This window comes from Cebidichthys violaceus, unplaced genomic scaffold (assembly GCF_023349555.1).
Source record: "Cebidichthys violaceus isolate CVI_PGR_0920_01 unplaced genomic scaffold, fCebVio1.0.p SCAF_27, whole genome shotgun sequence".
In the NCBI taxonomy this organism is placed as follows: domain Eukaryota; kingdom Metazoa; phylum Chordata; class Actinopteri; order Perciformes; family Stichaeidae; genus Cebidichthys; species Cebidichthys violaceus.
Window position 1 is genome coordinate 2,942,481 of NW_027176450.1, and position 16,294 is coordinate 2,958,774.

At 38.5% G+C, this 16,294-nt stretch overlaps 1 protein-coding gene across 1 annotated transcript in view; it reads left to right on the forward strand.

Annotated features, from left to right (window-relative positions):
• si:ch211-250g4.3 (extracellular matrix-binding protein ebh) overlaps positions 1-16,294 on the forward strand; it is a 50,041-nt gene that overhangs the window by 11,480 nt on the left and 22,267 nt on the right. The window contains exon 4 of the mRNA XM_068721200.1: positions 1-16,294. This exon is cut by the window's right edge and continues 22,267 nt beyond it. Within this exon, the coding sequence (XP_068577301.1) occupies positions 1-16,294 (16,294 nt within the window).

Consider the following 16,294-nt stretch of genomic DNA (forward strand, 5'->3'; position numbering starts at 1 on the left):
GATAAGATGACTTCCATGAAAGCTCAGGTCAGCAAATGGATATTGACTGAATCTGCAATCAAAAATACTTTTTCAGGGAATACATCTAAACGTCAGGAACCACAAAAAGAAACAGACAGAGACCCTGTCAAAGATCAAACATTTGAAATTCCAACAGACATAGAAGAAGTTACTAAAGAGACCATGTCTTTGCACCAGTCCACAACATTAGAAGAATGGAATCGAAGTGAAGAAGTAAAAGAACAGGAAGGTATGCATTCAGAGCACAAACAAAGACAAGAACTCAATTATTTTGCCGTGGACGTAAAGGAAGAGCAGAATGTTTTCTTACAGATGCAGACAATAATTCATGAAGAAACATTAATGGATGATGATCAGAGAACATTTGTGATAAATGTAAAAGAAATTGAAGAAGTCGAAAAGCAGATGTCCAAACTCAAAGAGAGAGAGGGGGAAATAAGGGAGCAAATAAAGTATGCCACAGAGAACATGGAGCAAAATAATAAAGAAATTAAAAGACTCATTATGGACATAAATGTCCTGCAAAGTCAAAAACCAGAGATTGAAAATGGGTTGCAAATTGAAGTGAGGGAAAACACAAATGTTTTCAAACATGAAATAGGTAAATATGAAGTGAGGGTGCAAAAACAGGAGAATGGCAGCAAGGCGAATCAAGAAGTTATTGATGTTCAGAAGCAAAAACAAGATCAGGAGTCAAGAGAAAATATACAGACACATACTGAGGAGATAGATGGATTTTCTGGTAAAAAAGACACAAGAAGTACTGATATACAAAGACTTCGAGCAGAGATTTATAGAACACAAGAAATCATAAGACAACTAAATCTAGAACTTGAAAACCCCACTGAAGAAAGTTATACAGACGAACATCATAAGGATGAAGAGAGTGAAATTGAAGGATTGCTACATGACATGAAACTATTCCAAGAGCTTTTGAAACTGGTTAAAACTGCAATAAGGCAAAGTGAAGTGCATTTGAAGGAAGAAAGGAGCAACATGAAATTGACAAAAAGCGCAGCAAAAAAACAGAAAAGAAAACTGGATCAGAGATTAGAGAAAACTTTGAGAGAGAGAGATGAATTTGATATTTTGAAAATAAAACTGCAGACACAAACTGATTTGACTGAGCAGAAGTTGGAGAAAATGGCAAAGGTTATGAGCACCATAGAGAAAATTGCTGCCAAGACTAGACTGAAAAGTGAAGATATAAAGATTGTTATGGAGGAGACTGAAGTACAACTGAGACAGTTGGAATACCGTAACTATAAGATTGCGGCTACAAAACAAGAACTGGAAAACAGACATCATTTAATACCCCAAGGAAGAGCTGACCTAATAAAAGTCAAAACTGAAATCTGGCAGTATAAGGATAGACAACAAGCCTTCAAAAGCACTAAAAGAGAGGAGGGAGACATAAAGAAACATGACAGAGCTGAAACTGATACAGAAAGGGACAACATGTCAAAGAACAGAATGGGAAAAGAAATGGAAGAAATGGCAAATGAAATCTTCCAACTGAGATCAGAAAAAGACAAACTGGAGAAGGATATTTTACTGAAAGAGCACAGTTTGGGTCAGAAAAACTGTGAAATTGAACAACTAAAAAAGTTTATAAGTGAGCAGGTGATTGAGAGAGAAGAGATTGAAATGCTGAATCAAAATATTCAAATAGAGAGGGAAAATGGGAGAACAGAAAGACAAGCTGAGGCAGAAATATACAAGATGAACCGTTTAAGGGAGAACATGGAAATACAGAAAGAGGAGCTTGATGACAAAGTGCAAATGACCAAAAGAGAAATACGAGAAATGGAGCTGCTGAAGTCTGAGCTGGAAATTAACAAAAGAGAAAGTAAAAAGATATTCAGAAAAAGCATGCGAAAAAAAGAGGAGAGTAAAATAAAGTTGAATGACATACAAAGAGAAAAGGAAGTACTGAGGAGAGAGACCAAAAAGAGAAGAAGAGCATTGGACCAAAGAATGGAAAAAACCATGAGAGAGATGGATGAGTCAGAAATACAGAGGATAAAATTGCAACGGCAGAAGGAGGAGCTGGATGATGAGAAGCAGAGATTCAAAGACCAGACTACTCTGATCAAAGTTTGCGGAGAACAGGATGAACAAAGTCTGGAAAAGCATCAGTTGAAAAACATCAGGGAGGAAGTTAAAATGATACACCAAAGCTCAAAAGCCACTGATTCTATTATTCACCTTCAAAACATAAGACAAAAGATTCATGTAAATTTGGAAATGATTTGGAAGGAAATGGGAATTCTGGTGAATGTAAATGTTCATTTAGGGGAACAAAAAGAAGGACTCAAAGCTTTAAAAACTGAGAACAGGACTGTGAGAGACAACATGAGCCAATTAAAATATCAGATTAAGTTGGGCTTCAAAAAATGGACAATACAGGCAAAAGCAGAGATGGATGAAATGGTCTACATGGGGAAGAACATCCAAAAACAAAAACAGGGGCTTGAAATCAGACTAGAAGAAGTTAAAAGAGAAAGAAGAGAGATGGAAGTGTTGAAGTGTGAGTTGGGAATTGAAAAAAGACAAAATCAACAGATGATCCGAAAAGGGATTCAAAAAGAGGAGGAAGCTAAAAAGATGTGGGCTGAGGTAAAAGTTGAAAAAGATGCTCTCAAGAGGGAGACACAGAAGAGAAAGAAGGAGCTCGACCAGCGACTGGAGAGGATAAACTGGGAGAGAGATGAACTGGAGATTATGAAACTAAAGATGCAGAGAGAAAAAGACGCGAGCAAAGGTAGAGTGGGAAAGTGGTTCATTCAGTTCCAAAGTGAACTGGAACCAGATGAAGTAGAGGAAAAAAGGGCAAAGAGCATCACGTTTTTAGAAAGAAAAAGTCTGATAAAAATGTCAAATGTGGTGAATAAAAAGGATGATGTGAAAGAAAAGTGGAAGTCAAATTCAGTTAAAGAACATGGAGATCTTGAAAAACTAGGAATGGACGACCAAGGGAAGACAAAGGCTGTTTTGGAAACACAAGATGATGAAAAGCTAAAGACTGACATGACACAAAAGAGAGAGGATCAGAAACATATCTATGAGAGTATGACCAAAGAGAAACTGGACTTGGAGCTGAAGAAGTCTGACATGAAGAAACAAATGAACCTGTTAGAAAAAGACAGTCAAGAAATGAAAGGGAGGAAAGACGAGCTTCAAATCACAATGACTCAGCTAAAAGACCAGAAAGAACACATCAGCAGCTTCCTCAATGAGATCAACAGAGAGAAAAGCAACATTAAAGAGCTGGCCCTTCAGGTCGAGACACAAAGAGACAAAGTTCACAGTGTGGAGAACATTATTGCTTTGAAACAAAAAGAACAAGATCTCAAAGATGCTGACATCCAGAAACAGAGACAAGAACTGGAAACCAGTAAGAAGAGTGTACTGGCAGAAAGAGAGGAACTGGAACTTTGGAGGAAGGATCTGAACAAAATGAAAGAAGAGGTTGAAGCTTCCATGAACACCATTAGTGGAGAGAGAGAACAACTCAGTCAGATGAAGAGTAGTACTGACATGGACAGATACAGGTTGGACAATGAAAAGGACAGAATGGAAGGAGAAAGGTTTGAACTGAAAATAAGAGAAGATCAACTCTTGAATAAAATGAAATCAGTTGAAACTCTGAGAGAAGAACTTCAACAGCTGAATGAAAGGATGAGTGAAGACAAGAAAAAGAAGATGGAAAGATTACAACAAAACAATGAAGATGTAGTATTGCTGTACTCTGTATTGGAACAAAAGCTCGCAGCTCTAGATATACAGAGAGAAAACATGGCTTGTTACAGTGAGCTGATAGAGAGGGAAAAGAAAAGTCTGATAAGTATACTGACAGACATGGTCATCCAGAGAGAAGACATGGAAAACCAATGGAAGCAGAAGTTGGAGTTGGACAAACAAGATGTTAACAAACTGAAGGCAGAACTGAAGCAAGACAGAGATGATCTGGATAGAGACAGTGAGATGATGAACAAAGACAAACTGGACTTGGAGCTGATGAGGTCTGACATCCTGAAACAAAGAGACATATTAGAACAAGAGAAACAAGATATAAAAGGGGAAAGAGGCAAATTGGAGATCACAAAGACTGAGCTCCAAAAGAAGAAAGAACTTGCAGACAGTCAGCTTGATGAGATCAACAGAGAGAAAGGCAACATTAAAGGCGTGATGCTTCAGCTTCAGGCAGAAAGAGACAAACTTGAGACCGACATGAACAAGATTATCTTAAAACAAGAAGAACAAGAACACAAGGAAGACGAGTTCAAAAAACAAACACAAGAACTGGAAACCAGTAAGAAGAGTGTACTGGCAGAAAGAGAGGAACTGGAACTTTGGAGGAAGGATCTGAACAAAATGAAGGAAGAGGTTGAAGCTTCCATGAACACCATTAGTGGAGAGAGAAAACAACTCAGTCAGATGAAGAGTAGTACTGACATGGACAGATACAGGTTGGACAATGAAAAGGACAGAATGGAAGGAGAAAGGTTTGAACTGAAAATAAGAGAAGATCAACTCTTGAATAAAATGAAATCAGTAGAAACTCTGAGAGAAAAACTTCAACAGCTGATTGGAAGGATGAGTGAAGACGAGAAAAAGAAGATGGAAAGATTACAACAAAACAATGAAGATGTAGTATTGCTGTACTCTGTATTGGAACAAAAGCTTGCAGCTCTAGATGTACAGAAAGAAAACATGGCTTGTTACAGTGAGCTGATAGAGAGGGAAAAGAAAAGTCTTATAAGTATGCTGACAGACATGGTCATCCAGAGAGAAGACATGGAAAACCAATGGAAGCAGAAGTTTGAGTTGGACAAACAAGATGTTAACAAACTGAAGGCAAAACTGAAGCAAGACAGAGATGATCTAGATAGAGACAGTGAGATGATGAACAAAGACAAACTGGACTTGGAGCTGATGAGGTCTGACATCCTGAAACAAAGAGACATATTAGAACAAGAGAAACAAGATATTAAAGGGGAAAGAGGCAAATTGGAGATCACAAAGACTGAGCTCCAAAAGAAGAAAGAACTTGCAGACAGTCAGCTTGATGAGATAAACAGAGAGAAAGGCAACATTAAAGGCGTGATCCTTCAGCTTCAGACAGAAAGAGACAAACTTGAGAACGACATGAACATGATTATCTTAAAACAAGAAGAACAAGAACACAAGGAAGACGAGTTCAAAAAACAAACACAAGAACTGGAAACCAGTAAGAACAGGGTTGTGGCTGAAAGACAGGAACTGGAACTTTGGAGGAAGGATCTCAACAAGAAGAAAGAAGAGGTTGAAGCTGCCATGAACACCATCAGTGGAGAGAGAGAACAACTCAGTCAGATGAAGACTGAAGTCAAGAGGGAGAGGGAAATGCTTTCAGATGATGAGAGAATGAAAGAATTGTCTGAGCTGAAAAAGAAAGCGGATCAGTTGAATAGTAAACTGAAATCCTTTGAAACTCTGAGAGCAAAACTCAAACATTTCAGTGAAACAACACAAGAAGTTCTAAAAACCAAAATGGAGACATTAGCACAACACACTGAAGACGTACAAAAACTGTGCATTGTGATGGAGCAAAAGCAAACAGAACTTGATGAAGACACAAACAAGTTGTCTGGTTACATTCAAGTGTTTAACAGAGAAAAGCAAGGTATCATTACTACGATTTCAAACCTTTTCCAAAACAGAAATGAAATGGACGACCAGGGGAAGACAAAGGCTGTTTTGGAAGCACAAGATGATGAAAAGCTAAAGACTGACATGACCCAAAAGAGAGAGGATCAGAAACATATCTATGACAGTATGACCAAAGACAAACTGGACTTGGAGCTGATGAAGTCTGACATTAAGAAACAAATGAACTTGTTAGAACAAGACAGTCAAGAAATGAAAGAGAGGAAAGACGAGCTCCAAATCACAATGATTCAGCTAAAAGACCAGAAAGAACACATCAGCAGCTTCCTCAATGAGATCAACAGAGAGAAAAGCAACATTAAAGAGCTGGCCCTTCAGGTCGAGACACAAAGAGACAAAGTTCACAGTGTGGAGAACATTATTGCTTTGAAACAAAAAGAACAAGATCTCAAAGATGCTGATATCCAGAAACAAAGACAAGAACTGGAAACCAGTAAGAAGAGTGTACTGGCAGAAAGAGAGGAACTGGAACTTTGGAGGAAGGATCTGAACAAAATGAAGGAAGAGGTTGAAGCTTCCATGAACACCATTAGTGGAGAGAGAGAACAACTCAGTCAGATGAAGAGTAGTACTGACATGGACAGATACAGGTTGGACAATGAAAAGGACAGAATGGAAGGAGAAAGGTTTGAACTGAAAATAAGAGAAGATCAACTCTTGAATAAAATGAAATCAGTAGAAACTCTGAGAGAAAAACTTCAACAGCTGATTGAAAGGATGAGTGAAGACGAGAAAAAGAAGATGGAAAGATTACAACAAAACAATGAAGATGTAGTAATGCTGTACTCTGTATTGGAACAAAAGCTTGCAGCTCTAGATGTACAGAAAGAAAACATGGCTTGTTACAGTGAGCTGATAGAGAGGGAAAAGAAAAGTCTGATAAGTATACTAACAGACATGGTCATCCAGAGAGAAGACATGGAAAACCAATGGAAGCAGAAATTGGAGTTGGACAAACAAGATGTTAACAAACTGAAGGCAGAACTGAAGCAAGACAGAGATGATCTGGATAGAGACAGTGAGATGATGAACAAAGACAAACTGGACTTGGAGCTGATGAGGTCTGACATCCTGAAACAAAGAGACATATTAGAACAAGAGAAACAAGATATAAAAGGGGAAAGAGGCAAATTGGAGATCACAAAGACTGAGCTCCAAAAGAAGAAAGAACTTGCAGACAGTCAGCTTGATGAGATAAACAGAGAGAAAGGCAACATTAATGGTGTGACCCTTCAGCTTCAGACAGAAAGAGACAAACTTGAGAATGACATGAACATGATTATCTTAAAACAAGAAGAACAAGAACACAAGGAAGACGAGTTCAAAAAACAAACACAAGAACTGGAAACCAGTAAGAACAGGGTTGTGGCTGAAAGACAGGAACTGGAACTTTGGAGGAAGGATCTCAACAAGAAGAAAGAAGAGGTTGAAGCTGCCATGAACACCATCAGTGGAGAGAGAGAACAACTCAGTCAGATGAAGACTGAAGTCAAGAGGGAGAGGGAAATGCTTTCAGATGATGAGAGAATGAAAGAATTGTCTGAGCTGAAAAAGAAAGCGGATCAGTTGAATAGTAAAATGAAATCCTTTGAAACTCTGAGAGCAAAACTCAAACATTTCAGTGAAACAACACAAGAAGTTCTAAAAACCAAAATGGAGACATTAGCACAACACACTGAAGACGTACAAAAACTGTGCATTGTGATGGAGCAAAAGCAAACAGAACTTGATGAAGACACAAACAAGTTGTCTGGTTACATTCAAGTGTTTAACAGAGAAAAGCAAGGTATCATTACTACGATTTCAAACCTTTTCCAAAACAGAAATGAAATGGACGACCAGGGGAAGACAAAGGCTGTTTTGGAAGCACAAGATGATGAAAAGCTAAAGACTGACATGACCCAAAAGAGAGAGGATCAGAAACATATCTATGACAGTATGACCAAAGAGAAACTGGACTTGGAGCTGATGAAGTCTGACATTAAGAAACAAATGAACTTGTTAGAACAAGACAGTCAAGAAATGAAAGAGAGGAAAGACGAGCTCCAAATCACAATGATTCAGCTAAAAGACCAGAAAGAACACATCAGCAGCTTCCTCAATGAGATCAACAGAGAGAAAAGCAACATTAAAGAGCTGGCCCTTCAGGTCGAGACACAAAGAGACAAAGTTCACAGTGTGGAGAACATTATTGCTTTGAAACAAAAAGAACAAGATCTCAAAGATGCTGATATCCAGAAACAAAGACAAGAACTGGAAACCAGTAAGAAGAGTGTACTGGCAGAAAGAGAGGAACTGGAACTTTGGAGGAAGGATCTGAACAAAATGAAGGAAGAGGTTGAAGCTTCCATGAACACCATTAGTGGAGAGAGAGAACAACTCAGTCAGATGAAGAGTAGTACTGACATGGACAGATACAGGTTGGACAATGAAAAGGACAGAATGGAAGGAGAAAGGTTTGAACTGAAAATAAGAGAAGATCAACTCTTGAATAAAATGAAATCAGTAGAAACTCTGAGAGAAAAACTTCAACAGCTGATTGAAAGGATGAGTGAAGACGAGAAAAAGAAGATGGAAAGATTACAACAAAACAATGAAGATGTAGTAATGCTGTACTCTGTATTGGAACAAAAGCTTGCAGCTCTAGATGTACAGAAAGAAAACATGGCTTGTTACAGTGAGCTGATAGAGAGGGAAAAGAAAAGTCTGATAAGTATACTAACAGACATGGTCATCCAGAGAGAAGACATGGAAAACCAATGGAAGCAGAAATTGGAGTTGGACAAACAAGATGTTAACAAACTGAAGGCAGAACTGAAGCAAGACAGAGATGATCTGGATAGAGACAGTGAGATGATGAACAAAGACAAACTGGACTTGGAGCTGATGAGGTCTGACATCCTGAAACAAAGAGACATATTAGAACAAGAGAAACAAGATATAAAAGGGGAAAGAGGCAAATTGGAGATCACAAAGACTGAGCTCCAAAAGAAGAAAGAACTTGCAGACAGTCAGCTTGATGAGATAAACAGAGAGAAAGGCAACATTAATGGTGTGACCCTTCAGCTTCAGACAGAAAGAGACAAACTTGAGAATGACATGAACATGATTATCTTAAAACAAGAAGAACAAGAACACAAGGAAGACGAGTTCAAAAAACAAACACAAGAACTGGAAACCAGTAAGAAGAGTGTACTGGCAGAAAGAGAGGAACTGGAACTTTGGAGGAAGGATCTGAACAAAATGAAGGAAGAGGTTGAAGCTTCCATGAACACCATTAGTGGAGAGAGAGAACAACTCAGTCAGATGAAGAGTAGTACTGACAAGGACAGATACAGTTTGGACAATGAAAAGGACAGAATGGAAGGACAAAGGTCTGAACTGAAAATAAGAGAAGATCAACTATTGAATAAAATGAAATCAGTAGAAACTCTGAGAGAAAAACTTCAACAGCTGAATGAAAGGATGAGTGAAGACAAGAAAAAGAAGATGGAAAGATTACAACAAAACAATGAAGATGTAGTAATGCTGTACTCTGTATTGGAACAAAAGCTTGCAGCTCTAGATGTACAGAAAGAAAACATGGCTTGTTACAGTGAGCTGATAGAGAGGGAAAAGAAAAGTCTTATAAGTATGCTGACAGACATGGTCATCCAGAGAGAAGACATGGAAAACCAATGGAAGCAGAAGTTTGAGTTGGACAAACAAGATGTTAACAAACTGAAGGCAAAACTGAAGCAAGACAGAGATGATCTAGATAGAGACAGTGAGATGATGAACAAAGACAAACTGGACTTGGAGCTGATGAGGTCTGACATCCTGAAACAAAGAGACATATTAGAACAAGAGAAACAAGATATTAAAGGGGAAAGAGGCAAATTGGAGATCACAAAGACTGAGCTCCAAAAGAAGAAAGAACTTGCAGACAGTCAGCTTGATGAGATAAACAGAGAGAAAGGCAACATTAAAGGCGTGATCCTTCAGCTTCAGACAGAAAGAGACAAACTTGAGAACGACATGAACATGATTATCTTAAAACAAGAAGAACAAGAACACAAGGAAGACGAGTTCAAAAAACAAACACAAGAACTGGAAACCAGTAAGAACAGGGTTGTGGCTGAAAGACAGGAACTGGAACTTTGGAGGAAGGATCTCAACAAGAAGAAAGAAGAGGTTGAAGCTGCCATGAACACCATCAGTGGAGAGAGAGAACAACTCAGTCAGATGAAGACTGAAGTCAAGAGGGAGAGGGAAATGCTTTCAGATGATGAGAGAATGAAAGAATTGTCTGAGCTGAAAAAGAAAGCGGATCAGTTGAATAGTAAAATGAAATCCTTTGAAACTCTGAGAGCAAAACTCAAACATTTCAGTGAAACAACACAAGAAGTTCTAAAAACCAAAATGGAGACATTAGCACAACACACTGAAGACGTACAAAAACTGTGCATTGTGATGGAGCAAAAGCAAACAGAACTTGATGAAGACACAAACAAGTTGTCTGGTTACATTCAAGTGTTTAACAGAGAAAAGCAAGGTATCATTACTACGATTTCAAACCTTTTCCAAAACAGAAATGAAATGGACGACCAGGGGAAGACAAAGGCTGTTTTGGAAGCACAAGATGATGAAAAGCTAAAGACTGACATGACCCAAAAGAGAGAGGATCAGAAACATATCTATGACAGTATGACCAAAGAGAAACTGGACTTGGAGCTGATGAAGTCTGACATTAAGAAACAAATGAACTTGTTAGAACAAGACAGTCAAGAAATGAAAGAGAGGAAAGACGAGCTCCAAATCACAATGATTCAGCTAAAAGACCAGAAAGAACACATCAGCAGCTTCCTCAATGAGATCAACAGAGAGAAAAGCAACATTAAAGAGCTGGCCCTTCAGGTCGAGACACAAAGAGACAAAGTTCACAGTGTGGAGAACATTATTGCTTTGAAACAAAAAGAACAAGATCTCAAAGATGCTGATATCCAGAAACAAAGACAAGAACTGGAAACCAGTAAGAAGAGTGTACTGGCAGAAAGAGAGGAACTGGAACTTTGGAGGAAGGATCTGAACAAAATGAAGGAAGAGGTTGAAGCTTCCATGAACACCATTAGTGGAGAGAGAGAACAACTCAGTCAGATGAAGAGTAGTACTGACATGGACAGATACAGGTTGGACAATGAAAAGGACAGAATGGAAGGAGAAAGGTTTGAACTGAAAATAAGAGAAGATCAACTCTTGAATAAAATGAAATCAGTAGAAACTCTGAGAGAAAAACTTCAACAGCTGATTGAAAGGATGAGTGAAGACGAGAAAAAGAAGATGGAAAGATTACAACAAAACAATGAAGATGTAGTAATGCTGTACTCTGTATTGGAACAAAAGCTTGCAGCTCTAGATGTACAGAAAGAAAACATGGCTTGTTACAGTGAGCTGATAGAGAGGGAAAAGAAAAGTCTGATAAGTATACTAACAGACATGGTCATCCAGAGAGAAGACATGGAAAACCAATGGAAGCAGAAATTGGAGTTGGACAAACAAGATGTTAACAAACTGAAGGCAGAACTGAAGCAAGACAGAGATGATCTGGATAGAGACAGTGAGATGATGAACAAAGACAAACTGGACTTGGAGCTGATGAGGTCTGACATCCTGAAACAAAGAGACATATTAGAACAAGAGAAACAAGATATAAAAGGGGAAAGAGGCAAATTGGAGATCACAAAGACTGAGCTCCAAAAGAAGAAAGAACTTGCAGACAGTCAGCTTGATGAGATAAACAGAGAGAAAGGCAACATTAATGGTGTGACCCTTCAGCTTCAGACAGAAAGAGACAAACTTGAGAATGACATGAACATGATTATCTTAAAACAAGAAGAACAAGAACACAAGGAAGACGAGTTCAAAAAACAAACACAAGAACTGGAAACCAGTAAGAAGAGTGTACTGGCAGAAAGAGAGGAACTGGAACTTTGGAGGAAGGATCTGAACAAAATGAAGGAAGAGGTTGAAGCTTCCATGAACACCATTAGTGGAGAGAGAGAACAACTCAGTCAGATGAAGAGTAGTACTGACATGGACAGATACAGGTTGGACAATGAAAAGGACAGAATGGAAGGAGAAAGGTTTGAACTGAAAATAAGAGAAGATCAACTATTGAATAAAATGAAATCAGTAGAAACTCTGAGAGAAAAACTTCAACAGCTGAATGAAAGGATGAGTGAAGACAAGAAAAAGAAGATGGAAAGATTACAACAAAACAATGAAGATGTAGTAATGCTGTACTCTGTATTGGAACAAAAGCTTGCAGCTCTAGATGTACAGAAAGAAAACATGGCTTGTTACAGTGAGCTGATAGAGAGGGAAAAGAAAAGTCTTATAAGTATGCTGACAGACATGGTCATCCAGAGAGAAGACATGGAAAACCAATGGAAGCAGAAGTTTGAGTTGGACAAACAAGATGTTAACAAACTGAAGGCAAAACTGAAGCAAGACAGAGATGATCTAGATAGAGACAGTGAGATGATGAACAAAGACAAACTGGACTTGGAGCTGATGAGGTCTGACATCCTGAAACAAAGAGACATATTAGAACAAGAGAAACAAGATATTAAAGGGGAAAGAGGCAAATTGGAGATCACAAAGACTGAGCTCCAAAAGAAGAAAGAACTTGCAGACAGTCAGCTTGATGAGATAAACAGAGAGAAAGGCAACATTAAAGGCGTGATCCTTCAGCTTCAGACAGAAAGAGACAAACTTGAGAACGACATGAACATGATTATCTTAAAACAAGAAGAACAAGAACACAAGGAAGACGAGTTCAAAAAACAAACACAAGAACTGGAAACCAGTAAGAACAGGGTTGTGGCTGAAAGACAGGAACTGGAACTTTGGAGGAAGGATCTCAACAAGAAGAAAGAAGAGGTTGAAGCTGCCATGAACACCATCAGTGGAGAGAGAGAACAACTCAGTCAGATGAAGACTGAAGTCAAGAGGGAGAGGGAAATGCTTTCAGATGATGAGAGAATGAAAGAATTGTCTGAGCTGAAAAAGAAAGCGGATCAGTTGAATAGTAAAATGAAATCCTTTGAAACTCTGAGAGCAAAACTCAAACATTTCAGTGAAACAACACAAGAAGTTCTAAAAACCAAAATGGAGACATTAGCACAACACACTGAAGACGTACAAAAACTGTGCATTGTGATGGAGCAAAAGCAAACAGAACTTGATGAAGACACAAACAAGTTGTCTGGTTACATTCAAGTGTTTAACAGAGAAAAGCAAGGTATCATTACTATGATTTCAAACCTTTTCCAAAACAGAAATGAAATGGACGACCAGGGGAAGACAAAGGCTGTTTTGGAAGCACAAGATGATGAAAAGCTAAAGACTGACATGACCCAAAAGAGAGAGGATCAGAAACATATCTATGACAGTATGACCAAAGAGAAACTGGACTTGGAGCTGATGAAGTCTGACATTAAGAAACAAATGAACTTGTTAGAACAAGACAGTCAAGAAATGAAAGAGAGGAAAGACGAGCTCCAAATCACAATGATTCAGCTAAAAGACCAGAAAGAACACATCAGCAGCTTCCTCAATGAGATCAACAGAGAGAAAAGCAACATTAAAGAGCTGGCCCTTCAGGTCGAGACACAAAGAGACAAAGTTCACAGTGTGGAGAACATTATTGCTTTGAAACAAAAAGAACAAGATCTCAAAGATGCTGATATCCAGAAACAAAGACAAGAACTGGAAACCAGTAAGAAGAGTGTACTGGCAGAAAGAGAGGAACTGGAACTTTGGAGGAAGGATCTGAACAAAATGAAGGAAGAGGTTGAAGCTTCCATGAACACCATTAGTGGAGAGAGAGAACAACTCAGTCAGATGAAGAGTAGTACTGACATGGACAGATACAGGTTGGACAATGAAAAGGACAGAATGGAAGGAGAAAGGTTTGAACTGAAAATAAGAGAAGATCAACTCTTGAATAAAATGAAATCAGTAGAAACTCTGAGAGAAAAACTTCAACAGCTGATTGAAAGGATGAGTGAAGACGAGAAAAAGAAGATGGAAAGATTACAACAAAACAATGAAGATGTAGTAATGCTGTACTCTGTATTGGAACAAAAGCTTGCAGCTCTAGATGTACAGAAAGAAAACATGGCTTGTTACAGTGAGCTGATAGAGAGGGAAAAGAAAAGTCTGATAAGTATACTAACAGACATGGTCATCCAGAGAGAAGACATGGAAAACCAATGGAAGCAGAAATTGGAGTTGGACAAACAAGATGTTAACAAACTGAAGGCAGAACTGAAGCAAGACAGAGATGATCTGGATAGAGACAGTGAGATGATGAACAAAGACAAACTGGACTTGGAGCTGATGAGGTCTGACATCCTGAAACAAAGAGACATATTAGAACAAGAGAAACAAGATATAAAAGGGGAAAGAGGCAAATTGGAGATCACAAAGACTGAGCTCCAAAAGAAGAAAGAACTTGCAGACAGTCAGCTTGATGAGATAAACAGAGAGAAAGGCAACATTAATGGTGTGACCCTTCAGCTTCAGACAGAAAGAGACAAACTTGAGAATGACATGAACATGATTATCTTAAAACAAGAAGAACAAGAACACAAGGAAGACGAGTTCAAAAAACAAACACAAGAACTGGAAACCAGTAAGAAGAGTGTACTGGCAGAAAGAGAGGAACTGGAACTTTGGAGGAAGGATCTGAACAAAATGAAGGAAGAGGTTGAAGCTTCCATGAACACCATTAGTGGAGAGAGAGAACAACTCAGTCAGATGAAGAGTAGTACTGACATGGACAGATACAGGTTGGACAATGAAAAGGACAGAATGGAAGGAGAAAGGTTTGAACTGAAAATAAGAGAAGATCAACTATTGAATAAAATGAAATCAGTAGAAACTCTGAGAGAAAAACTTCAACAGCTGAATGAAAGGATGAGTGAAGACAAGAAAAAGAAGATGGAAAGATTACAACAAAACAATGAAGATGTAGTAATGCTGTACTCTGTATTGGAACAAAAGCTTGCAGCTCTAGATGTACAGAAAGAAAACATGGCTTGTTACAGTGAGCTGATAGAGAGGGAAAAGAAAAGTCTTATAAGTATGCTGACAGACATGGTCATCCAGAGAGAAGACATGGAAAACCAATGGAAGCAGAAGTTTGAGTTGGACAAACAAGATGTTAACAAACTGAAGGCAAAACTGAAGCAAGACAGAGATGATCTAGATAGAGACAGTGAGATGATGAACAAAGACAAACTGGACTTGGAGCTGATGAGGTCTGACATCCTGAAACAAAGAGACATATTAGAACAAGAGAAACAAGATATTAAAGGGGAAAGAGGCAAATTGGAGATCACAAAGACTGAGCTCCAAAAGAAGAAAGAACTTGCAGACAGTCAGCTTGATGAGATAAACAGAGAGAAAGGCAACATTAAAGGCGTGATCCTTCAGCTTCAGACAGAAAGAGACAAACTTGAGAACGACATGAACATGATTATCTTAAAACAAGAAGAACAAGAACACAAGGAAGACGAGTTCAAAAAACAAACACAAGAACTGGAAACCAGTAAGAACAGGGTTGTGGCTGAAAGACAGGAACTGGAACTTTGGAGGAAGGATCTCAACAAGAAGAAAGAAGAGGTTGAAGCTGCCATGAACACCATCAGTGGAGAGAGAGAACAACTCAGTCAGATGAAGACTGAAGTCAAGAGGGAGAGGGAAATGCTTTCAGATGATGAGAGAATGAAAGAATTGTCTGAGCTGAAAAAGAAAGCGGATCAGTTGAATAGTAAAATGAAATCCTTTGAAACTCTGAGAGCAAAACTCAAACATTTCAGTGAAACAACACAAGAAGTTCTAAAAACCAAAATGGAGACATTAGCACAACACACTGAAGACGTACAAAAACTGTGCATTGTGATGGAGCAAAAGCAAACAGAACTTGATGAAGACACAAACAAGTTGTCTGGTTACATTCAAGTGTTTAACAGAGAAAAGCAAGGTATCATTACTACGATTTCAAACCTTTTCCAAAACAGAAATGAAATGGACGACCAGGGGAAGACAAAGGCTGTTTTGGAAGCACAAGATGATGAAAAGCTAAAGACTGACATGACCCAAAAGAGAGAGGATCAGAAACATATCTATGACAGTATGACCAAAGAGAAACTGGACTTGGAGCTGATGAAGTCTGACATTAAGAAACAAATGAACTTGTTAGAACAAGACAGTCAAGAAATGAAAGAGAGGAAAGACGAGCTCCAAATCACAATGATTCAGCTAAAAGACCAGAAAGAACACATCAGCAGCTTCCTCAATGAGATCAACAGAGAGAAAAGCAACATTAAAGAGCTGGCCCTTCAGGTCGAGACACAAAGAGACAAAGTTCACAGTGTGGAGAACATTATTGCTTTGAAACAAAAAGAACAAGATCTCAAAGATGCTGACATCCAGAAACAAAGACAAGAACTGGAAACCAGTAAGAAGAGTGTACTGGCAGAAAGAGAGGAACTGGAACTTTGGAGGAAGGATC